Below are 26934 nucleotides of genomic sequence, written 5' to 3'. Positions count from 1 at the left end.
TTTTTTCACAAATAAGGCCCCAAAAAGTGCCCTAAATGACCAGATTACCACCAGAGGGAATCGGGGATGACCTCCCCTGACTCCCCCAGTGGTCACTAACCCCCTCCCACCACAAAAAAAACGATGTTTCACAACTTTTTATTTTCACCCTCAAATGTCATACCCACCTCCCTGGCAGCAGTATGCAGGTCCCTGGAGCAGTTGTTAGGGGGTGCAGTGGACTTCAGGCAGGTGGACCCAGGCCCATCCCCCCCTACCTGTTACAATTGTGCTGCTTAATGCTTAGTCGTCCAACCCCCCCAAACCCACTGTACCCACATGTAGGTGCCCCCCTTCACCCCTTAGGGCTATAGTAATGGTGTAGACTTGTGGGCAGTGGGTTTGAGGGGGATTTGGGGGGCTCAACACACAAGGGAAGGGTGCTATGCACCTGGGAGCTCTTTTACCTTTTTTTTTGTTTTTGTCAAAGTGCCCCCTAGGGTGCCCGGTTGGTGTCCTGGCATGTGAGGGGGACCAGTGCACTACGACTCCTGGCCCCTCCCACGAACAAATGCCTTGGATTTATTCATTTTTGAGCTGGGCGCTTTCATTTTCTATTATCGCTGAAAAACAAAAACGCCCAGCTCACAAATTGTCGAATAAAACATGGACGTCTATTTTTTTTCCAAAATACGGTTCGGTCCGCCCCTTCACGGACCCGTTCTCGGAGATAAACGCCCATGGAGACAGACGTTTTCGTTCAATTATGCCCCTCTGTGTGACACATAGAGAGTGAATGTGATACAGTGTGAGACATAGAGTGTGTGAGAGTGAGAGAGAGAAAGACATTGACTGTGAGAGAGAGAGTGTGTGTGTGACAGAGATAACTCTCCCCCCCTCTCTGGTGTCAGGCCCTCCCTCCCTCCCTCCCTCCCTTCAGGCCCCCCTTCTCTCTCTCTGGTGTCTGAGTGTTACTGTGCAGGACACTGAGCTCTGGCTGTGCTTCAAGGAACTGACCAATCCTATGTAATAGAATGCACCTCCAACATTCTGAAGCCGAGAAACCTCGTGTGGTTGGTCACTTCTGCTTGTGACGAACCCGGAAGTACGTGATGTCAATTCAGGAGATGTGGGTTTCACCACCATGCATTTAGAACGTTGGGAGTTGTGGAGGCTTCATAGAATGTTGGAGGTGCGTTTTATATAGAGAGATTACATTTGCATGGATAGTTCTACTACTACTACTACTTAACATTTCTAGAGCGCTACTAGGGTTACGCAGCGCTGTACAATTTAACAAAGAGAGACAGTCCCTGCTCAAAGAGCTTACAATCTAATAGACAAGTGAACGGTCGGTCCGATAGGGGCAGTCAAATTGGGGCAGTCTGGATTCACTGAACGGTAAGGGTTAGGTGCCGAACGCAGCATTGAAGAGGTGGGCTTTAAGTTCTATTTAAGTTCTATTGTTGCAGTTCTCAGTAAAAGAAAATCTTTCCTTCTGGCTTGTGTTTGTTTTGTAATATCTGGGAAAACCCAGATTTTCCCTCCATAAAATGGAGTTTGTATATTTCTTAAAGCCAGCTTCCTCACTAAATCCAGATCTTGCTGAAATACAAACGAAGCCAAAAGAGTTCTTCTCTCCGTTATAGAAGTTAATGACGATTCTAATAGATCTGATACATTTAAGTCTCCTTGTGGTGATGTTTCACCGTTCTTTTTTGTAGGTAAAAAGTAAATTTTGTTAAGTGGTGGTATATTCTCTGGAGAAAATTTCAAATGTTCTATTAAATATCTCTTAAATATCTCCACTGGAGGATAAACTGGAGTACAAGGAAAGTTTAATAAACGCAAGTTCAGTCTCCTGTTGTAGTTTTCAAAGTACTCCAGTCTATTTTTTATCATTGTAGTGTCTTTTATCAGATTTAACGATGTTTCCTTCAATTTAATATTTTCTGAATTTAGATGATTAATTTTTTCAGTTATCTCATTTTTCATCGATGCAAAAGAAACAGATAATTCTTGAACATTACTCACAAGTCCTGCTATTTTACCAGTTGATGCCATCACAGTCTGTAACGTTTCCCAAATCGCCTCAAGCGTTACCGCCTCAGAAGAATCCTTCCCTGGATTCTGTAGTGCTGTTCTAGAAATCCCAGCAGAAGCCTCGACCGCAGGCCCCATTCGGGCAGTCCGTTCCTCGCTCTCGCGGTCTTTGGTACCGCCCCCGCTATCGGGTTCTGCGGGCTGAGGCGGAGGGTAATGCAATGGAGGGGACAATGAAACGTCCTGTCCCAAGAGAATGGACTCTCCCTGGTCCGATATCTCAGCGGGAACTCCTGTCGCTAATGTTGCGGATCTCACGAGGTAACTTTCCATAGTTTACTGGGTTGGTGTTGACGTTAGAGCCGGTTGGGTCACGGCCCTTACCAAACCCTTTCTCTTCGTGTGTGGCATTATAAAGGCAATTGTTCAAAAAGAAGAAAAATATTTCCGAGGAAAAATTCACTCGAAGATAGGGTTTTAAACCTCGCAAACACGGAGTTACTCGTGGAGCGTTCTAATCGCCACCGCCATCTTGCTCCGCCCCCTCCAAAATAACTTATGACCCATCAAGAATGATCAGAATCGTGATATTTTACACTTGCTTAAACAAATAGTGTTGCCTAGCTTTCGCAATTTTGCCCAACGGGGCTCTCCATTTCACTCTAGCTTCATCAGGGGGCCAAGTAACTATTGGCAAATCACAATACCTTAAGCAATGGCGTCCTTTGCTTTGCTTATGTGACTACCGGTGATGATGCCATGTGATGACTATTGAGGTCTTTTTCTCCACTATAAACACACAAAAAAGCCTTTAAACTGATACTACTAACATTTCAACATTTATGTTGATTCAACTTCATTCAGTTTTGTATTAGTATATTTGCCACGTTTTTTGCTGAATTTTTGTCTCTTTTATGTTCATTAGTCAGGAAGGTTCAAGCTAGACTCAGCTCCCGGCTTGAGTTCTCCACTCCCCCAGTCAGCTAGTGCTAGGGGTACAGTAGCCACCAGCACTAGGGAGGGAAGTGAGGGAGTCACAGTCATACTGCAATAGTGCCAACTAGTGGCTGGATTTAGAATCAAGGACTGCAGGGTTCAAGAAGGAGTCCTGGGTACACAGCTCCCTGCTGAGGACCACCACTGCAATTTCCAGGCTTCCTGAAGTTGGGAGGGGATTATATATTGAGAAGAGAATTCCTGGCTACTAACAAACGGATGGCTCATAGTGCCAGATTCCTGCCCTGGTTCCAATTGAGATAGAAATGCAAAGCAGCGGGGAGAAAGTGTGCCCCCACCCTCCCAGAGGACAGAATTCAATGTACAGTTAACCAACTCATCGGTAGTCTTGTATTTCATAGCAGAAAAAAAAATGTAATCCCTTAGAGAGAGTTCCTACACATATAATGATTGAGTTGGTTAATCATGTACATGTGTTAGTTGTAATTCTGGTGGCTAACTACTCAGATATAGGAGGAAAGGAGTCAAAACAATTCTAACGCAAACTGACTGCAGAAGTTACTGGTTGAAATATTATTCTACTTTAAAATGTGGCTCATACTTTTCAAAGATAAAGTCAGGGCAAATCATTTGGGTATTCTAGTGAGAACATCAAGAGTAATGGACTACCTGATGAAGAAGCTGATTTGGGAGGCTGTGGTAAGGTTTTAACATGGAAAATCCAAATTATCAGTGAAAGAGCCCCCGCTGTGTAATAATGGATGCACAGTAAATAATGTCGGTTTTCCTTTTCAAAAATGTACGGCAGCTTAGAGAGTCAGCTTTAAAGTCCTAAAACAATGAGTAGCTTTTTTCTTAAACAGTCTTTCTTCTTGAAACTTTTATGCTCAGAAAAAATAATCCATCTACTTCAGAAAAAAATAAAACCCATACAGATCGGTATTCAGCAGCAAAACAGCCATTTAACTTTAAAATACCAGCTTTGAAAATTCATCTGTTACTTTAAATGTTTAAGGGGCCCTTTTACTAAGCCATGTGGAGGGGCATAATCGAACAGCGCCGGCAAAATCGCTGGCCAGCCGTCTTCGGAGCCGGCTCCGCGAGGGGGGCGGGGCCAAGTATATTTTGGAAATACGCTTGGCACCGGCCAAATCGCTCGCCGGGTTTAGAGCAGGATCACCAGCGGATCGCCGGGTTTACATGAGATGGCCAGCCCCGATTTTCAGCCATAATGGAAACCGGGCCCGGCCATCTCAAACCCGGCGAAATGCAAGGCATTTGGACAGGGGAGGAGCCAGCATTTGTAGTGCACTGGCCCCCCTGACATGCCAGGACACCAACCGGGCACCCTAGGGGGCACTTAAAAAAATTAAAAACAAAAACAGCTTCTAGGTGCATAGCACCCTTACCTTGGGTGCTAAGCCCCCCCCCCAATCCCCCCCAAAACCCACTCTGCACACCTCTACACCATTACCATAGCCCTAAGGGGTGAAGGGGGGCACCTACATATGGGTACAGTGGGTTTTGGGGGTTTTTGGAGGGCTCAACATTAACCATCACAAGTGTAACAGGTGTGGGGGGGGGGGGGGAGAAGGAATGGGCCCCGGGCCGTAATTCTATTTTTGATGTGCATCCAAAACATGCAATAGAAAATATTTTCTACCCTGTGGTGCTTACCTGGCGGTAATCATGGTAACGTAGTAAATGACGGCAAAAAAAACCTGCATGGTCCATCCAGTCTGCCCTACAAGATAAACTCACATGTGCTACTTTTTGTGTATACCTTATCTTGATTTGTACCTGTCCTTTTCAGGGCACAGACCGTGTAAGTCTGCCCAGCACTATCCCCACCTCCCAACCACCAGCCCCGCCTCCCACCACCGGCTCTGGCACAGACCGTATAAGTCTGCCCAGCACTATCCCCGCCTCCCGCCACCGGCTCTGCCACCCAATCTCAAACCCGGCGAAATGCAAGGCATTTGGGCATGGGAGGAGCCAGCATTTGTAGTACACTGGCCAGCGCGCGTAATCAGCAGTTTTCGCGCGCTGGCCCACTTACTGCAAGTGAAACCTTACCGCTAAGTCAATGGGTAGCGGTAAGGTCTCAGGCCACAAATGGACATGCACTGGTTTAAATTTTACCGCATGTCCATTTTCGGCCACAAAAAAAATGCCTTTTTTTCCAGGCATGCTGAAAAAAATGACCTGCGCACATCCAAAACACGTGCCTACACCAGCGCAGGCCACTTTTAGGCGTACCTTAGTAAAAGGACCCCTAAACTAGATATTTACAGTTAGACCTGCTATTTAACCATCAGCACAGAACCACATAAAAGGCTGCCCTAACTATATTGGCCACCATCCACATAGTTTCTGGGTTACAATGACGATGAGCAGATTTAATTTGATCTTTATAGCTTTATAAGTCGGTCTGACTTGGAGCTCTTCAAGGTTATTGAAGTTATTTTCCATATGTAAGTGGGACAACTTTTGTTCATTTGGAATGGTTTGAAGTCACCACCACCACCACCATTTTGAATTGTTGTAGCGTTTCGTATGTGCTCCTGATGGCCATTCCTGCAAGTATTTTAGAACAGGCTTTATGTCTGCAGATCCTGTTCTAAAGTAATTGTGGAAAGTGATATGTCCCACCCTGGACATTGGGGCTGATATTCAGACCATGGGAGATAGCCTGCCTAACTCCCGCAGTTCGCGGTGATGCCGGATATTCTACTACTACTACTACTACTATTTAGCATTTCTATAGCGCTACAAGGCATACGCAGCGCTGCACAAACATAGAAGAAAGACAGTCCCTGCTCAAAGAGCTTACAATCTAATAGAGCTTACAATCTAATATTCAATGCCGGACTGTTTCCGTTGACTGACATTGAATATCCAGTTTATTTTTTGGCTGGTTTAATCTTAACTGGCCAAGTTGATCTTCGGCGCTGGCCGGACAAGTTCAAAGCAGCCAAAAATATACTAGGTACACATGCGGCCAAACACCGGCCATGCCCTGCTGAAAATTGGTGGATAGCTGTCTAACTACCATTTAACTGGCCAGGTGCCATTCCTGGCCAGTTACAGTGGGGGAAATAAGTATTTGATCCCTTGCTGATTTTGTAAGTTTGCCCACTGACAAAGACATGAGCAGCCCATAATTGAAGGGTAGGTTATTGGTAACAGTGAGAGATAGCACATCACAAATTAAATCCGGAAAATCACATTGTGGAAAGTATATGAATTTATTTGCATTCTGCAGAGGGAAATAAGTATTTGATCCCCCACCAACCAGTAAGAGATCTGGCCCCTACAGACCAGGTAGATGCTCCAAATCAACTCGTTACCTGCATGACAGACAGCTGTCGGCAATGGTCACCTGTATGAAAGACACCTGTCCACAGACTCAGTGAATCAGTCAGACTCTAACCTCTACAAAATGGCCAAGAGCAAGGAGCTGTCTAAGGATGTCAGGGACAAGATCATACACCTGCACAAGGCTGGAATGGGCTACAAAACCATCAGTAAGACGCTGGGCGAGAAGGAGACAACTGTTGGTGCCATAGTAAGAAAATGGAAGAAGTACAAAAAGACTGTCAATCGACAAAGATCTGGGGCTCCACGCAAAATCTCACCTCGTGGGGTATCCTTGATCATGAGGAAGGTTAGAAATCAGCCTACAACTACAAGGGGGGAACTTGTCAATGATCTCAAGGCAGCTGGGACCACTGTCACCACGAAAACCATTGGTAACACATTACGACATAACGGATTGCAATCCTGCAGTGCCCGCAAGGTCCCCCTGCTCCGGAAGGCACATGTGACGGCCCGTCTGAAGTTTGCCAGTGAACACCTGGATGATGCCGAGAGTGATTGGGAGAAGGTGCTGTGGTCAGATGAGACAAAAATTGAGCTCTTTGGCATGAACTCAACTCGCCGTGTTTGGAGGAAGAGAAATGCTGCCTATGACCCAAAGAACACCGTCTCCACTGTCAAGCATGGAGGTGGAAATGTTATGTTTTGGGGGTGTTTCTCTGCTAAGGGCACAGGACTACTTCACCGCATCAATGGGAGAATGGATGGGGCCATGTACCGTACAATTCTGAGTGACAACCTCCTTCCCTCCGCCAGGGCCTTAAAAATGGGTCGTGGCTGGGTCTTCCAGCACGACAATGACCCAAAACATACAGCCAAGGCAACAAAGGAGTGGCTCAGGAAGAAGCACATTAGGGTCATGGAGTGGCCTAGCCAGTCACCAGACCTTAATCCCATTGAAAACTTATGGAGGGAGCTGAAGCTGCGAGTTGCCAAGCGACAGCCCAGAACTCTTAATGATTTAGAGATGATCTGCAAAGAGGAGTGGACCAAAATTCCTCCTGACATGTGTGCAAACCTCATCATCAACTACAGAAGACGTCTGACCGCTGTGCTTGCCAACAAGGGTTTTGCCACCAAGTATTAGGTCTTGTTTGCCAGAGGGATCAAATACTTATTTCCCTCTGCAGAATGCAAATAAATTCATATACTTTCCACAATGTGATTTTCCGGATTTAATTTGTGATGTGCTATCTCTCACTGTTACCAATAACCTACCCTTCAATTATGAGCTGCTCATGTCTTTGTCAGTGGGCAAACTTACAAAATCAGCAAGGGATCAAATACTTATTTCCCCTGGTTTTGAATATCGGAGGGCTTCATTCCAGTTTGCACATTCTTTCTGATATCTGCCTGCACATGTTTGGCAGCTTAATTTTGCCACTGAACATAAAACCTTTTTTCACCACTCTTTTCCCCACCCCAAACCCCACATTTTTTAGATGGACAAATTTGTAAAACAGCCAAATTTACATGTGCAGGCACCTGAGATTTATCAAAAAAAAAAGAAAAGCGTTTATGCAGTCAGTGATGCTGCCAATTGCATTAGTGTTTTAAATCCCAGCCTCTAAGGTGTCTGGCAGATTTACAGCTTGCATAATTTCAACTTTTTGTAGTATTAAGGAAGCTGGCAAAGGAAGTTATTTCACAATTCTTGCAAGGCATCTACATGGCAAATATTGGAGTTTTCATGTGAAAGTGCCTATTTTTTTTTTTTTTTGACAATGCCATGCAGATGGACATCTTAAAATGGTAAGAATTTGGATGTTTCACACAGCAGTTCGTCCAAATAGCAAGGAGGCATGTTGTGGGTGTGTTTTTGGCTGGATTAGGGAGGGATCAAAAGTCGGATATCCAACAGGGATTTTCAAATGGGAAGAGATGTCCGTGACTAAAAGGAACTACTACTACTACTACTATTTAGCATTTCTATAGCGCTACAAGGCGTACGCAGCGCTGCACAAACATAGAAGAAAGACATAAGTACATAAGTACATAAGTACATTAGTGCCATACTGGGGAAGACCAAAGGTCCATCTAGCCCAGCATCCTGTCACTGACAGTGGCCAATCCAGGTCAAGGGCACCTGGCACGCTCCCCAAACGTAAAAACATTCCAGACAAGTTATACCTAAAAATGCGGAATTTTTCCAAGTCCATTTAATAGCGGTCTATGGACTTGTCCTTTAGGAATCTATCTAACCCCTTTTTAAACTCCGTCAAGCTAACCGCCCATACCACGTTCTCCGGCAACGAATTCCAGAGTCTAATTACACGTTGGGTGAAGAAAAATTTTCTCCGATTCGTTTTAAATTTACCACACTGTAGCTTCAACTCATGCCCTCTAGTCCTAGTATTTTTGGATAGCGTGAACAGTCGCTTCACATCCACCCGATCCATTCCACTCATTATTTTATACACTTCTATCATATCTCCCCTCAGCCGTCTCTTCTCCAAGCTGAAAAGCCCTAGCCTTCTCAGCCTCTCTTCATAGGAAAGTCGTCCCATCCCCACTATCATTTTCGTCGCCCTTCGCTGTACCTTTTCCAATTCTACTATATCTTTTTTGAGATACGGAGACCAGTACTGAACACAATACTCCAGGTGCGGTCGCACCATGGAGCGATACAACGGCATTATAACATCCGCACACCTGGACTCCATACCCTTCCTAATAACACCCAACATTCTATTCGCTTTCCTAGCCGCAGCAGCACACTGAGCAGAAGGTTTCAGCGTATCATCAACGACGACACCCAGATCCCTTTCTTGATCCGTAACTCCTAACGCGGAACCTTGCAAGACGTAGCTATAATTCGGGTTCCTCTTACCCACATGCATCACTTTGCACTTGTCAACATTGAACTTCATCTGCCACTTGCACGCCCATTCTCCCAGTCTCGCAAGGTCCTCCTGTAATCGTTCACATTCCTCCTGCGACTTGACGACCCTGAATAATTTTGTGTCATCGGCGAATTTAATTACCTCACTAGTTATTCCCATCTCTAGGTCATTTATAAATACATTAAAAAGCAACGGACCCAGCACAGACCCCTGCGGGACCCCACTAACTACCCTCCTCCACTGAGAATACTGGCCACGCAATCCTACTCTCTGCTTCCTATCTTTCAACCAGTTCTTAATCCATAATAATACCCTACCTCCGATTCCATGACTCTGCAATTTCTTCAGGAGTCTTTCAGGAGTCCCTACATTTCTATCTATACCTGTTACAGTCACGTCTATGATTTAAAAGTTGCTCTAATTGAGCAGTTGAGCTGACCACTAGAGGGATTAAAGCATGATCCCCCAGTGGTTGCTGCCCCCCTCCCTATCCGCTGAAATTGAAACTGGTAAGGAAAACCAGGCTCTATCTCAGCCGCAGGTATTATGACCATTCTAAACAATATAGGAATAGCTGTGGTTAATGCAGTGAGGTGTGAATCAAGGGACTCAGGTTCAAGTCCCAGTTCAGGTGGGGTTTTTTTTGTCTGTTTTAATAATTCTGAACTTTCAGGAAACAGAAAATACCAACTATACCTATATATATAAGACACCTGCAAGCCTGAAAGCTATTGAAGTGGTGTACATTCGAATACAGTAGGTTTTTTTTCAACTCCTGGAGGGATAACATTTACAAAAAATAAAAAAGTTACAGTGGGGTTTGAACCTGTGTCCCCTGGTACATAGTCCATTGCACTACTAAGGTACTCCTTGGTTCTGCAGAAATGTCTCTTCATTTTAGATGTTTTCAGCTTAAAAACATCCATCTCACAGCCATAATCAAATAGGAAATCTAGGGCTCCTTTTACTAAGCAGCAGTAAGCCCAATGCGGGCTTACTGCTCACTAAACAGGAAGTACCACTGGGGTACCGCAGCAGCCCGGTGGTACCTCCCACCTCCAGCGCATCACCACATCTGATGCTACAAAAATATATTTATTTTTGTAGCGCCAGAATGTACCTGGTGGTCATCGGGCAGTGCCACTGGGTTATTGCTGGAGCCCTTACCACCACCTCAATGGGTGGTAAGTGCTTTACTTGCCACACGGCCATTTCTTGCAGGAAAGAGCGACTTCCCTTTTACCTGCTGTAGTAAAAGGGAGCCTCCCAGCGCAGGCCCCCCTTTGCCGCAGCTTGGTAAAAGGGGCCCCTAGACTCTTTTCCTGTTTGATTATGGCTGCGAGATGGCTAGGGATTTTTGGACATTATGAGCAGAAATTTATTATTATTATTATTTTGGACTTAGATTTCTTTTTGAAAATTGTCCTTCATAGATTCTAAAGGGTTGTGTCCTGCGCATGGTTTGAGCAGTCCAAAAAAAAACAAAAATCTGTGTGCTACTATTTTGCACAGGAGGACAGGTATAATTTTTAAAATTTCCCCATTGGTTTTCTATCTTCTCCAAGGTACATAGGTGTTACTAAACTGCTTGTTCCAGCCAGAGATTTAGAAGAGTGATTGATGAAGCAATTGTGCCTGGTATTAAAAATGTCCTTGCAAATGTCAAATATTATATTTAGCAGCTTGGCTGCTTAACTAGCTGTTCTTATATATGGAATTTTATGGACTATGGCAGGCTGTTCTATAAGGAGCCATCTAGTTTTGGGTTGTAGATACATAAATGCTGGTAAATGACCTCCTACAGAATACTGATGAGCGGAAAAGTACACACCACATTTTGATAGTGTGTAGGTTGACAGTGGGTGTGTGCATGGGCAGAGCATGGGAGGAGCATACAAACACTGTATGTGCATAAATTATAATATTCTATAATTTATGCATGATCTGGCTAACATCTAAGCACAGAACTTATACTAGCTATAGGGCTGGTGTGTTATTGTGCCATAAATGTAAGAGCAAAAGAGCACCAAAGGCTGTTCAAGCTTGGGATAGTGAGGAGTCTTTTATTAGTAAACCTGACACAGGCAATGTTTCAGCATCAAGCGCCTGCGTCAGGTGCCAATAAAATAGATTTTTATATCTAAGATAATATCACATCAAGAGCTTGTGGCTTGTGTGGTCAGCAAGCCGAGGTTGGTTCAAAATATATTGTTAAAAAAAGACAGAAATGCATCACCACAAACTGATGTCCTCAGTTTGGCACGTCAGGTCTACTATAATCCAAATTCAGCACATATATATGTGACCTGCTGAGCGAAAAGGTACCAGAAGTGGCAGGGCCGCCGAGGAGGGGCAGGAGGGGGGCAAAATTCCCCAGGCTTCCAAGGGGGGCCCAGCGCCTGGGTCTCTCTCTCCTGCTCCCGAGGGGATCCGAGTGATCATGTCCCGACAAGAGCAGGAAAGACAAAACTCCGGCGCCGGCCGTGCCAACACGGTAAGCGAGGTAAGCATGGCAGGAGGGCGCCATCCTCTGGGGGCCACCCCGCCGCACCATGCTTACCTCGCCCTCTTCTCCCCAGATCCTTTTCCTTTTTTTTTGTTGTTTAAATTTACCTCTGTCCAGCGGCAGCGTAGCGTTAGTGAGAAGGAGGCGGCGCTCCCCCGCCCCGACGTGTCAGTCTTCCCTTCGCTCAGTTCCGCCTTCTTCTGACATCAGAAATGACATCAGAAGAAGGCGGGACACTAAGCGAAGGGAAGACTGACACGTCGGGGCGGGGGAGCGCCGCCTCCTTCTCACTAACGCTATGCTGCCGCAGGACAGAGGTAAATTTAAACAAAAGGAAAAGGATCTGGGGAGAAGAGGGCAGGTAGTGTAGCGATCGTTTTCAGGGGGGGGCGGCCAACTGCAGGGGGGCGCCGGAGACCCTAGGCACGGCCCTGGACCCGGAGCTTCCTCCCGCGCTGCTCTTCTGCCCATTGCTTGCTGAGCAGCTGCTTTTCCTCTCAGGCACGCATGCTCAGTTTTGAAACCAAGCATACCCTGAGAAGAAAACCAGTCGCAGGGTTAGCCGGTCAGCACTGGAAGAATATGTCTTCTGTTGGCGGGGCCTCAGGATTCCCACCAGCCAAGGTATTTCAATCGTTGGGGGGGGGGGGGGGAATGGGGTGGCAGCAGCAGTGATTGGGGGGCAGCAATGAACAACGACTGGGGGGGGGAGGGTGCGGCAGCGGCCCTGCCCCAGGCCTAGTTCATTCTCTCGGCGGCCCTGAGAAGTGGGGTTACAGATAACAGAGATAAAGGCTACAAAAGTCTGGAGGGGAAAATCTGGGCAACTTTCATTTTTGATAGTTTTGTAAACTATAGGTCAGTAGAATGGAACTATGCAATTTTTTTTCACAACTTTTGATGTTTTCATGTCTCTAAAAGGTACCCAAAAATCGGATATGTGATTTCAGGGGTTAAGTACTTTCGTACTGATAAACATTTCTCATTTTTAAAGATATAATTAGCTCATACCTTAGGCTGAAATTTAGCAGGATTATGAGGTGAATATTCCTCTGTCTCATGGTATAAATAAGTCACATACCCCACTTCTGGCACCTTTTCACACAGAAGGTCACATACCCTTTTCAATTCAACAAAGCCCTACAATTTTGAACTTGAAAACATGTTTACAAGTGAGGCTGCTGGTTTTCTAAAGCGCTGTAACCCAAGTACTGAGCTTACCTGACAGATCCCACTGATACACATGTCGGGGGAATCGGTGTTGCATCGTGTACCATCCAGTACTTTGGGTGCAAGCTCCACCACAAAGTTTTTACCCAAAGCTTGACATTTGAGGGCACATGGGGCAACGGGATCATTATAGACTGGGAGCCACTCATAATACTGTCCTTGATACTTCTGATCATTGTGTGCGGAGCACTGCTGGGCCCTGAAATCACCCACGTCCGACGGACAGTCCTAGAAGGACAACAGAAACATATTAAAAAGGAGTCCTGCCTTTCACTTACCCTCACATCTTCCTTCAAATACACAATGCCTTCATTCAACAGTGCTCATGCAGGTCTATTTGTTCAGTGTCATGTTTTCAAGTTTTGCTTAGGCAGAACACAGGCCAATTGCTGTAAAAGAACAAAAACCTACAGGTATAATCTCTTATTTATTATTTATTTGTAGCATTTGTATCATACATAACATAGTAACATAGTAGATGACGGCAGGAAAAGACCTGCATGGTCCATCCAGTCTGCCCAACAAGATAAATTCATATGTGTATACCTTACCTTGATTTGTACCTGTCTTTTCAGGGCACAGACAGTATAAGTCTGCCCAGCAGGATTCCCCGCCTCCCAACCACCAGTCCCGCCTCCCATCACCGGCTCTGGCACAGACCGTATAAGTCTGCCCTCCACTATCCTCGCCTCCCAACCACCAACCCCTCTTCCCCCCACCTGCTCCGCCACCCAATTTCGGCTAAGCTTCTGAGGATCCCCACATTTTCCCACCTATTTGCAGGCTCAATGTGGCTTACAATTGTTCCGTAATGGTGATCACCAATTCCGGAAAAGAGAAATACATAGTTAAAATATGGAGGTGACAGAGAGTGGAATTAGGTATTCAAATAAATAAAGTTCATTTTCGTAATAAGAAATAAAAGATAATCGGATAAAACTTCAATCGCAGTAGATTAGACTTGAACAATCAGGAGTAAAGAGTTATGTTATGTGTACTTCTGGTGTTTGTTATTGGTATTTAGGCTGGATCTTCTGGTGTTCTACAAATATAGGGGTCCTTTTACTAAGATGTGCTGAAAAATGGCCTGCGATAGTGTAGACGTGTGTTTTGGGTGCACGCACAATCATTTTTCAGCGCACAGAAATGCCTTTTTTTAAAAAAATCTTTGCCGAAAATGGAGCAAAATGAATATTGATGTGCGTCCATTTTAGGTCTGAGACCTTACCGCCAGCCATTGACCTAGCAGTAAAGTCTCACACTGTAACCTGGCAGTGATTACCTGTGCGCACCCAATATGCACATCCGGTATTTTACGGACACCCGTATCGGACGTGCGCCAAAAATGAAATTACAAGAGCCACGCGGTCACCGGGCGGTAACTCCGTTTTGGCACGCGTTGGGCACACGTAGATAGTTGCGCAGCTTAGTAAAACAGCCCCATAAGGATCTAAGTCCCGATATGCAAATGGAGCTATTTATTCACTGGCAAGTGATGAAAGTATAACTTTGCTATCCATGCATTCTAGAAGCTTACAAGGATAGGGGTAAATTCTATAAGTGGTGCCTTAAAAATCGGCGCAGAAAATTTTACGCACCGAGTGTCATTCTATAAAAAGCACGTGTCCTTTATAAAATAGTGCTTAGGGCATAAACTGCACCTAACTTTAGACGCCGGCAAATTACACCAGCTAAAAGCAGGTGTAAATGCCGGTACCTAAATTATGTGCATTTCAGCTGAATTCTGTATTTATGCACATAAAAGTTTAGAACGTCCCTGGAACACCCCCAAAACACCCCTAGCCACGCCCTCATAAATTTACACATGTTAGAATTTATGTGTGGATTGTTATTTTTTTTTTTTTTACTGAGAGTAGTTCCGGGATGTTGTTTTGCCAGCATTACTTTGGTGAAGCTAAGTACTCCTTTTTTTGTTCCCGTCTATGTATGATTCACACTTTAAACTATTCTTCCGACTTTAGTAAGTTAAAAGTTAGAAGTATAATTGGGTTTTTTGCTTGAGCACTTTGATTATAAAATTGCCACATTTAAACCCCTCCGTTTTTTTACTGCAGACCTTTTTTTTCCATTTTGGAGTTGTTTTGCTCTGCAGGTGTTTTTGGAGGAGGTAGGAGCCAATGATAGTAACATAGTAGATGACGGCAGAAAAAGACCTGCACGGTCCATCCAGTCTGCCCAACAAGATAACTCATATTTGCTGTTTTTTGTGTATACCCTACTTTGATTTGTACCTGTGCCCAGCACTATCCCCGCACTATCCTCACCTCCCAACCACCAGCCCTGCCTCCCAACCACCGGCCAATTCAGGTTGTGTCCAAATTAATAGTACCCTGGGCTTATGAGGCTTTTTTGTTTAAAATTATAATAAGTGACATTTAATACAAGTGCATAATCAATATCGTTGATCCAGGACAAAAATTTCAAGGGAGTGGAGTGGAGTGGAGTGGAGTGGAGTGGAGTGGAGTGGAGTAGAGTAGAGTAGAGTAGAGTAGAGTAGAGTAGAGTAGAGTAGAGTAGAGTAGAGTAGAGTAGAGTAGAGTAGAGTAGAGTAGAGTAGAGTAGAGTAGAGTAGAGTAGAGTAGAGTAGAGTAGAGTAGAGTAGAGTAGAGTAGAGTAGAGTAGAGTAGAGTAGAGTAGCAGGGAGGAGTGGCCTAGTGGTTAGAGCACTGGTCTTGCAATCTAGAGGTGGCCGGTTCAAATCCCATTGCTGCTACTTGTGATCCAAAATCCAAATAAATAAAGAGGGTGTCGGAGGCATAGCAAAGGTATGGACGTCCTTCTCACAGAAACATCCACATCTTGGACAACTGCCGTCACAGGGAAGGACATCCTCAACTGCTGTGGCTTCCCCTCCTTAGGAAGGAAATCATATGCAAATGAGCTAACAGCAAGCAGCTCATTTGCATGCAATTTCCTTCGTGCATGCCCGTTCCTTTCCAGATCGGTAAGGGAAGGGCTTTTTCCATTCAGTTAGTGAGACCAGTGCACTATGAATACTGGCTCCTTCCACAACCAAATGGCTTGTATTTGGTCGTTTCTGAGATGGGCGTCCTCACTTTCCATTATTGCCGAAAACCGGGGATGACCGTCTCTAAGGTCGACCTAAATTTCATGATTTCGGCGTCCCCGACTGTGTTATCAAAATGAAAGATGGATGTCCATCTTGTTTCGATAATACAGGTTGCCCCACCCCTTTACAGGGCCATCCTTAGAGATGGGCGCCCCCGTTCGATTATCCCCCTCCATGTTACATACACAATAACACAATAATAAGATAGTATAAATACAAAAAAAAAACCCCACATAAAAGCCATCTAATCCAACCCTGCCTACAAATTGAAAACATTGTGAAAAAAATCATACCTTTACCCGTTTACAAAACCCCAAATAATCCTCACAAAGATGAACATTCCTCAGCAGGGAATGGGAAAAAAGGTTCCCCATACAAGTGCTCTATTCAAAATCTTTTTTCATGCACAAGAAGCTGTGATCTGCCATCATTTTACATTGCGTTTCTCGTAGGCTAACTTTGTGGAATATCTGCAAAAGTATTTCCAAAACACAAATTTCACTTTTTTTAACTTTTAGACTTTAAGGGTCAGACTCAGAAAGGAGATTTCCCTGTTACTTAACTATGGAAAATATTCTTTGAATAAGATTCTAAGTGTCAGCCAGAAAACCTTCAACTGTAACAGACTCTTCCTTGCCACAAATTAACAGCTGTAAATTTTCCAGGCAATCCATCGGTCAGCACTTGGGAACACTTGAATTTGCAGTAGAACTATCATAGCCAATGGACTGGGAACAGCAAAGCACGGATAGAGTGGGAAAGCCCAAATTCTGAAGGATTAATAGATCAAATGTAAGAACTAGGAAAGAGGAAAAGAAAGGGCAGGACAGAAAGATCAGGGAACCATCAGCATCTCATGACAATGGATGGAAGAATAGCCACTAGGAATGGGTAATCATTTACGACAGAAGAAATGTCAACTATTCCTATGGTTCACAAAGGAGAATGAGCAGGGCTTAGTTTGCCAATGACAGACTTGCAAACAACATCCCCTCCCCCGCCTCGAGGCCTACTTCCTTGGAGGTCAAGCGGAGTGCATTACAGCAGGAGCAATGCTGATCTACTCCTGCCCATGGCCACAGCTGCATCCAATATGGTGGCCATTACCTTTCTCCATAGTGTACCGCAAGACAATGGAGAAAGGTCACAGTCATCATACTGGATGCAGGAGTGGATCAGCAGCATTGTTCCTGCACCAATGGACCCCCTAGATCACCAGAGAGGTAGACTGGGGGAGGGGGCCTTGGATTAGAGGCTGACTGAAATTGCTTTTTTTCAGTTTCAGCCAAAATCGAAACTGCCACTGAAACTGTCTGAAACCTTTCAGCCAAAGCCAGAGCTCATCACCCGGTTTCGGCCGAACCTGAAACCGAAACTGAAAACTCAAGTTTGTTCTTGTGAATCTGAACCAGTGAGAGTTGCTGGGGTTTGTCAGAGTTTGCAGTCTGCATCCCTCTGCTAAACCCACAGTATCCATGCCAGAATATAAAAGTAATGAAATTCCATATTTTACCTCAAAGCAAAATAGTCTCCACACACATGGACTGCAGCTAATGAAAACAGAAACTGAAAGCCATGGTACTTTTACAGTGGCTGACATTACACCACATGGAGTGACAGCTGATGTCATAACTCCACAAAGAGACTAATTCCTAGCTTATCATCCTCAATTTACAGACTTAAACTCCTACTAAAATTGAATATCAAAAGAATTTATTTGGAGCATTCTATTTACCATATAAACTATTATACAAGATTATAAATGCATAGCTTGCAATCACAGTACATTACAAAAAATATACAAAGAGTAGCCCCCCCCTCCAAGACTAATTTACAGTCCCTGGTGGTCTAGTGGTATAGTCAAGGCAGAAGTGATGCCCCAGTCACTGCAGCCATTTTGATTGAGAGCAGAGCTGGAATGGGCAGGGGTAATTAGGGATTGCTCCTGCCCCAACTATACCCCTAGACCACTAGTGATTGTAAGGTAAGCCCAGGGGGCAGGGTTGCCAGATAAAAAAAAAAAAATTCCCACACAAAACCGTCAAAAACCCGCCCAAAAACCACACACACCCCACCCCCGCCGTCATCAACCCCACCCCTTCCGTCATCACCCCCACCCCTGCCGTCATCAACCCCGCCCCTTCCACCATCACCCCCGCCCCGCTGTCATCAGCCCCACCCCTTCTGCAATCACCCCGCCCCCGCCGTCATCAGCCCCGCCCCCACCATCATCGCCCCGCCCAATATGTCAGCAAACCCCGGCCAAAACGTCACAACCCCCGCCTCTGATGTCATTAGCCCCACCCCCCGCCGGCCGAAAAACCGCCCCAAAACCCGCACAGAAAAAACAAAACGAGCCCAAAAAACCGCAACCCGCCGCGGGCAAAAATTTCCCGTGGCGGGTTGCGGAAAACCGCCCAATTGGGCGGGAAAACCGCCCATCTGGCAACCGTGCCAGGGGGCCTACGGGTGAGTAGGAGGTACCCAGAGGAATCTGGGAGGAGGAGCAACTCCTTTTCGGGGGGGGAGGAAGAAGGAGGGAGGAAGACAAATAAGACAAAGCACAAATTTTTGGCTTCCACTGAAAAGAAACACGTGGTCATTTTTGGCTGAAACCGAAAATATGGCCGAAAACTAAAATAAACTTTCAGCCCAAACTGAAACTAGGCAGAAAAAGGATTTGGGGGCTGGTTTTAGTGCCGTAACCAAAACTGAAATTTGGTTGGCTTCTAGCTTGGATTGTAGAGGAGGCATAAGGGGAGCTTGGATTATGGGGTGGGGGGAGGTGGAGCTGGCGCAAAGGGAGAACTAGAAAAATTTCATCTTGGGTCATCTCCTGTGACAACACAAGGGTGGGGGTGGGGACTCTTGAATAAAATGAAAACTCTCCTAAATGACACGGGAAGTTATCTGAAACAAAAGTCTTCTTGCTGTCCATCCACAGTATAAGTACTGGTATGTTTTATTGAATTCAGTCCTGACTACTGCTGCATGCTTACGACTGTTTTGTTTACATGTTTCAGCGGAAAGGGTGAAACATTGTGCTAATCAGCCATGGTGCTGAAAGAATGATAAACAGTAGGATTAGTGACTGAGCACGCAGGATTAATGTGCAAATGTTATAACACTACAGTAGGCAACACACTTTGTTCAATATAAAAATTAGGAATAGGTTTTATTATAGACTGAGCAGGGCACCGTGGGAGGCACTGAAAGAGATACAGTTTACATTTTATATACTGCTAACATCAAAAGTTTGAAGCGGTTTACAATAAGACTAAAAATCAAGAAAACCTCTTGATGAAAAATTAAAATTATAATAACAGAAGCTCAATCTGAACTAACAAAAAATTCTTTAAAAAAAAGAAGTTTTTAACATCTTCCTAAACTATGCAAGTTTGATTGTAAAACAGGAGACATATGGACACCAAATTTTAGGGGCTTGATAGGCAAATAGCCTGTCACATATCTTGGCAGACGGGAAGGCAAAAGGGGAATATTTTATAGTCCTTCTATGCCAGGAAAATTTAAAGTGGGATAATAAGTACTCAGGACAGTCACCATTCAGAACACGATACAATATACACGAGAATTTAAATAACATTCCGGCCTGAACTGGGAGCCAGTGGAGCTGCATATAGAATTTGTTGATCTTATCTTGTTTATATAAAGAAAAAAATCAATCTAACAGCAGTATCTTGAAGAATATACCTAGGGGCACCAAGATAAATTGAATTGCAATAATCTATCTTTGACAAAAGTAAAGCCTTAACAAGCAATCTAAACTGTTGAATCTCAAAGAACTTTCCGATTCGTCTTAATTTTCTCATTAGCAAAAATATAAACGTTTAACCAAAAAGTTAAACCTTAGGTTCTAATTAGAGAGATTGATCCAAAAGAACTCCTAGGATTTTGATAACCGGAGAAAGAGGGTATTTAACATGATCTATATTAATGTGGTCAATCAATGGATATGTACAGAAACAAAAATTAGTTTTCTCAGGATTCAATTTAAGCTGACATAGGTGCGATTTTATAAAGAAAAGCAGGTGCTTACTTTTCCTTATTAAAATATTATTGAACAAGAGAACACACCCTGAATATAGGCATGATCATTCTACACCTCCTCGAGAGCTGGTGCAAACGCAGGTGTGTACTTTCACACATAAGCGTGTAGATTAAAGGATTTCATAATCTACATATGTATGTACTAAATCCACCCATGCTGCACCCAAACTCCTCCCCTCTGCATGCCCACTGACAAACTATGCACCATCATGCCATGTGTATGCTTTTATGCCAGTTGGTATTTTCTTTTATGGGTACATGTGGCCACATATACGAGGGAATGACTTTATAAAAAATATTTATTTATTAAAAAAATTTGTATACTACCTAAAGCCAAGGAAATCATACATAATACATTTTATACAATATATAAAACAAGACTAATCATATATAAAAATGACATTCTACAATCTGAGACCCTCATTGAAAAAGCAGGGCCACTTAAGAGGTCAAAAACAGTCAGGTTTTCAAAAGAATGCTGATACAAATAGCATGCTGATACATTTTCAAAACTTTCCTAAATTTGGTCACATGATCACAAATACGTAAATGTCCAGCAAGTGCGTTCCATAATAGAGTTCCTACCACCGTAAAGGCAGACACCATTGTTTCTTCATAGTGTGCCTACACTATCGGATCCAGAGGAAGTTTCATAGCATTTTCAGATCTAAGAGTCCTCCATAGATGGAACACTTTTAATACTTACTGAAGGTACAAAGGAACATCAGAATAAAGAGTGTGATGAATAATTGTCAAAACTTTAAACGGAATTTGTTGAATTACCGGTAGCCAATGTAGTGGAATAGCAACATTCCATGTAGAATCTCAAACAGTAGCAACATTCCATGTAGAATCTCCAATAGTTGCAACAGAATCTCGACATTCCATTTAGAATCTCAAATAGGGAAAGGGAAATGGGACTTGATATACTGCCTTTCTGTGGTGTTTGGCAACTACATTCAAAGTGGTTTACATATACTCAGGTACTTATTTTGTACCAGGGGCAATGGAGGGTTAAGTGACTTGCCCAGAGTCACAAGCTGCTGCAGTGGGAATCGAACTCAGTTCCCCAGGATCAAAGTCCACTGCACTAACCACTAGTCTACTCCTCCACTCCATGGATATTTTCCCCATAAAATGTTAAAAAAAGAATGTCTATATTTTCCGAGGTCCCTTTTACTAAGCTGCGGCAAAAGGGGGCTTGTGCTGGCATCAACATGTGTTTTGATGTGTGCCGAGGCCCCCTTTTACCACAGCAGGTAAAAGGCAGGTCTTTCTTTTTTTCATGAAACGGCTTTGCAGCAAGTGACGCACTTGCCGAGTGGCCGTTTTTGGGGTGAGCCCTTACCGCCACCCACTGAGGTGATGGTAAGCGCTCCCGCGCTAACACGGCAGTAACCTGGCACCTCACAGCACTGCCCAATTACTGCCAAGTACACACTGGCACTACAATTGCAAGATATGATGCGCAATGGGGGTCGGAACTACCGCTGGGCTGCTGTGGTAGCCCGGCGATACTTACTTTTCAGTGAGCGGTAATCCTCCATTGGGCTTACCGCCACTTTGTAAAAGGGGCCCCAAATGACAAATTGTCTTTGTATTTACTCTTATTCCTTCAGGGTTGTCAAAGGGACAGGTTTTCGGAATATCCATAATAAATATGCATGAAGAAGATTTGCATGCATACAACCTCCACTGAATGCAAATCTTTCATACATATTAATGAGTGGAGCGGAGTTTTCTGAGAGCTCACACCGACGAGCGATCGAACATGTGTCATGAAGAACAAAGATTGAAATGTTTAGAAATTTATCTCCCTGAGGAAGCACTCTTGTGAAACACAGCTCATGTTGGAGATAAGGGACTAGTTTGTCATGGTTCATCTTAGTTATTTTAAACCAGGGCTTTTTTTGAGGGGGTACTTGGGGGTACTGAGTACCGGCACCTTTTCCATTGTCTGCTAAAAGTGACCTATGGACCCCAAGTTTTAATGAAAGAGTTCAGGCTCTACACACCAATTCTGCCTTATCATAGATTCTGTGACTGGTTGCAGGGGGCCTGGCTATTGTGGGTTGGGTCCCTCAGTTATCACCCCACCCCTGAAGGGTGGCCTGGCATTTGAGTACCGGTACCTTTTTTGCTAGAAAAAATGCACTGTTTTAAACACATGGGAAGAAGCACAGAAGTTCATTTACCACCGAGCATTTTTTGATCTATGACCGCAGCACATATAGACTATGGATATCTATATGACATCATAAGATACATTTGGATTCATCATTATATTGTTTTGATGACACTGAGATTTTCAACGAGTAATACTGGACATTTATTTATTTATTGTATTTGTACCCCACATTTTCCCAGCTTTTTGCAGGCTCAATGTGGCTTACAGAGTATGGAAATGAAAACGTCGTTACATGATTTGAAGACAAAAAACAAAGACAATCAATCATAGGCTGAGGTGAAAGAGGAATTCAGATGGAAAGGTGTTAGGTAAGGTCGTGTGAGAGCTGTCTTAGGTGTACTTGGGTAGTTTAAGGAATGATTTGTTTCATTGAGGGTGACTTTTATAGGCTCTGTTGAAGAGATTTGAATTCATTAGGCTTTTCTATATGTGCAATGATTGGTTGGTAGGTGGATCTCTGTTGAAGGTACCTGGGTCTGAGCACATTTAAATAATTTTTGCTTTTTGTTTTATATTTATTGGTTTGTATACCTTTATTAGGATTCTGATCTTTTTTTGTTGTTGATAGTTTCAGTTGTTACTCATTAGTTGCAGGATTGGGAATTATAAAATGTTCCCTGTTTTATAAATTATGCATATTCCTTAGGGATATTCTGAAAACCAAGGTCATATGGCATGTAACCTGAGGAGGTGTACTGCAAGCATCTATTGGTAATTGTGGAGGACCAGAAAAAAAAATCCTTATATAAAAGCAGTGAATATTGTACAACATGTAATTCACCAGCACACTTGAAATGGTCTAAATAAACTTTTATGGACAGGGCCCCAAAGGCATTTAAAAGAAAAATTTCCATGTACATTAGAGTGAAAAACTAGAAACCTGAAACCAAGAAGGCTTAGGAGTGCCTGAACATCTCAACACAAGTGAAAACATATTGAGCAGACCCTTCTGCCATTTTCTGCTTTAAACTTCCATGACGGGCTCCGAGTCACTAGAAAATGTTTTGTCAAGTAACGACTAATCTGATTGTAATAATAAACAATTAAACAGTATTGTGATGGCCACCCAGATTAAAAAATCCAGAGACGGCCAAGGTGCTGGCCAAGCTTCAAGTTCATTTTCTGAATGATACACAAGTAAAGCTAAACTCGCTCTTCTACATCCGCATCAACAATTCTATTACAAAACCAGATGGAACCAATTTTACTGTAAGATGACCCGTGTTCTTTTCTTTAAAAATGACACACATATTAGGCTAAGCTCCTGCTTACTCCTTATTGATGTCTGTGGTGGACTGGGCTACGAGGCAAGTCGACATTCACAGTCATTCTGTTCCCACTGCATTAAAGCCATTACTTACTAGCTTGCCCCAAATATTAAACCACCCAATTCTTGGCACTACTACATCTTCTTCTATTAACTGTAAGAAATGTTATTCCTTAGTGGCCCAATGTTCCAAAGGATTTATGTGTTCAGCTAGTGCTTAAAAGCATAAATTTTCCACCAGATTTTATATAGCACACCTAGAGAGCTGTGCCAAAATCCAGGCGGAGGAGTAGCCTAGTGGTTAGTGCAGCGGACTGTGTTGAACCCTTCCCCCCCTAAAGAGTAACAAGATTCCATGCAGAACCCCAAGGTTCTGGGGGGAGGGGAGGGGAGGAGTAGCCTAGTGGTTAGTGCAGCGGACTTTGTTGAACCCTTCCCCCCCTAAAGAGTAACAAGATTCCATGCAGAACCCCAAGGTTCTGGGGGGAGGGGAGGGGAGGAGTAGCCTAGTGGTTAGTGCAGCGGACTTTGTTGAACCCTTCCCCCCCTAAAGAGTAACAAGATTCCATGCAGAACCCCAAGGTTCTGGGGGGAGGGGAGGGGAGGAGTAGCCTAGTGGTTAGTGAAGTGGACTTTGAGCCTGGGGAACTGGGACTGATTCCCACTGCACCTCTTTGTGCAAGTCATTTAACCCTCCATTGCCCCAGGTACAAATAAGTACCTGTATATAATATGTAAACCCTTTCCCCTATAACAATGCGTGTAACTTAATTGGCTCAACAAGCTACTCAGTGTTGATAACAGCTCTTAACCAGCAATAATTAGAATTTATGCGTACAACTTTGCTAAGCGCATTCTGTAATGCAGTATGCCTAACTTCTAATGCGTGCGGGCAAAAAGGAGTGAAACTTATGTGTGTAGTTATAGAATATGGCCCAGTGCACCTAAATCTCTGTGTCGGATGTATGCCAAGTTTTTGTTGGTGTAAATGGAGGCGCGCAGTTTTAGGCACTGAGATAGCAACTAAGCATATTCTATATACTGCATCTAAATAATGTTTTGCCCCCCTCTCAACTCACCCCTGTTATATTCCACTGTTCTATCCCCTAAGAATATCCTGAATTTACTCTGTCTTATATAATTCTTCACAATGTAACCCATAATTGTACTGCAACCAATTGCACTTCCATCTTCTACAATGTATTGTAAGCCACACTGAGCCCGCAAATAGGTGGGAAAATGTGGGATACAAATGCAAATAAATAAATAAATAAATCTAGGCACCACTTACAGAATACGTTTAATCAGCATTGATTTCCGTGTCGATATTTTTAGGCGTCATATATAGAATCTCCCCCTTTATGGATAAGATGTTGAAAACTTCTGCTCAGTGTGCTGTGGCGGCTAAGAAGGCGCACAGAATGTTGAGTATTATTAGGAAAGGGATGGAAAACAAACACGAGGATGTTATAATGCCGTTGTATCGCTCCATGGTGAGACCACACCTCGAGTATTGTGTTCAGTTCTGGTTGCTGCACCTCAAAAAAGATATAAAGGAACTGGAGAAGGTGCAGAGAAGGGCAACGAAAATGGTAAAAGGGATGGGAGGACTTCCCTATGAGGAAAGGCTAAGACGGTTAGGGCTCTTCAGCTTGGAGAAGAGGCGGCTGAGGGGTGATATGATAGAAGTCTGCAAGATAATGAGTGGAATGGAGCGGACAGATGCGAAGTGTTTGTTTACACTTTCTAACAATAATAGAACCAGGGGACATAAGATGAAGCTAGAATGTGGTAGATTTAAAACAAATAGGAGAAAGTTTTTCTTTACTCAGCGCGTAGTTAGACTCTGGAACTCGTTGCTGGAGAATATAGTGACAGCAGTTGGCATTGCTGAGTTTAAAGGGGGTTTGGACAGATTCCTGAAGGAAAAGTCCATTGAACATTATTAATTTACATTTTTGTTTTGTTTTGGGGTTTTTGCCAGGTTCTTGAGGCCTGGATTGGTCACTGTCGGAGACAGGATGCTGGGCTTGAAGGACCCTTGGTCTTTTCTCAGTATGGCGGTGCTTATGTACTTATATGTCACTAAACACATACCGGCCGATTTTCAGTGCTTTAACCAGCCAGGAACAGTTCCTGGATGGTTAAATAGCATTTAGCCAGTTAACCCCTAACCCCACCCCCTTTAGCCTCCCCAAACAGTAGGGCTACTGACCGCCTATGGCGCAGAAGTTTGGGTGCGATATATAGAATCCAGGGGTAAGCATGAAATTGGGTACACCAGTTTATATGAGGAGTATATAGATAAGTTGACCCTATAAAGTTATCCATGTATAGTCTGTAGCGATGCTAATGCATTCATGGTTGCTGAATACACGTGTAACTTTATAAAGCTATCTTATCCATATAAAGTTATGCAGCCAGTCTGCCCTCAATATTGACCTTTGTTTCAATTGCTTTTGTTCTAGTTTATAGACCCATGAATTAACATTAATAATTCACATTTTAAAGTGTAAACCTCTCCTGAAAAGTTGAGTTTCCACCCAGAATACCTTTGCCCAAACATACAGAATGAAGAGGTCTTCAAAGATATGGAAATGCATGTGATTCTAAGATTCTTCATGTGTCACCACATAATCTATTTATCTCACTTCTGCAAGATTAATTACAACTGAAATTTCCCATAAGTGTGTGACAGGAAGTACAGTAACTGCTGACCATGGTCCTGAAATGAATGAAATTCCTCCTGCACTGTCTACTTGAGTGTATGATCAAGTTGGATGAAAACACAACACATTGAAATGATTTTAAGAGCAGTAAAACCAACATGCCTTACAGCAAAACAGTAGACAAATTGCCATATGTATTAAAAAGGTACAGATTTTGTGGTACTTATTTTTAGGCACTTTACTAAGGCCTCAGATAGAGCTGCTACCTCTATGAGGTCTAAATGGTTCTCCTTAGAGGGTTATTTTAAAGTCAGTCTGAATATGAATAACACCGATTTACATATATCCAAATCTACTTCTTGCATATTCATTGTGCATATTGGGAAAACAAGTCTGCTTGGGTATGTCCTGAGAACAAAAAAAGAGAGGGTCCAATAGTTCACAAAATACAACAACGAAAAACAGCACAAAAGGGCCTCCAGAGCTGGAATAGTGATACAGTCTTTATTGCAAATGACTCGACATGGGCTGTGTTTCGGCACTCAACCACGCCTGCCTCTGGGGTCGATATGGATGTTTCTTAAAAACCTATTGGTTTCATTATAATTGTACCAATGGCTTCCTGATGAAGTTCAAAAAGAGCCAATACTATTGAACTCCTCAATAAATTGCTTCAGGAAAGTAGTAAAGGGATCCTGCATGACACAAGGCAACA

The 26934-nt window shown here is 43.6% G+C and overlaps 1 protein-coding gene across 2 annotated transcripts in view; it reads right to left on the bottom strand.

Moving 5' to 3' along the window:
• ADAMTSL3 (ADAMTS like 3) overlaps nt 1-26934 on the bottom strand; it is a 650803-nt gene that overhangs the window by 285769 nt on the left and 338100 nt on the right. For both annotated transcript variants that reach the window (XM_030189627.1, XM_030189628.1), the window contains exon 6: nt 12928-13164. In XM_030189627.1, the coding sequence (XP_030045487.1) occupies nt 12928-13164 (237 nt within the window). The remainder of the gene's footprint in view (nt 1-12927; nt 13165-26934) is intronic.

The sequence above is a fragment of the Microcaecilia unicolor genome, chromosome 1 (genome assembly GCF_901765095.1).
Source record: "Microcaecilia unicolor chromosome 1, aMicUni1.1, whole genome shotgun sequence".
NCBI classification, from domain to species: domain Eukaryota; kingdom Metazoa; phylum Chordata; class Amphibia; order Gymnophiona; family Siphonopidae; genus Microcaecilia; species Microcaecilia unicolor.
Note: the sequence above shows the minus strand (reverse complement) of the source record. Positions and strands in the feature narration are given on the sequence as shown.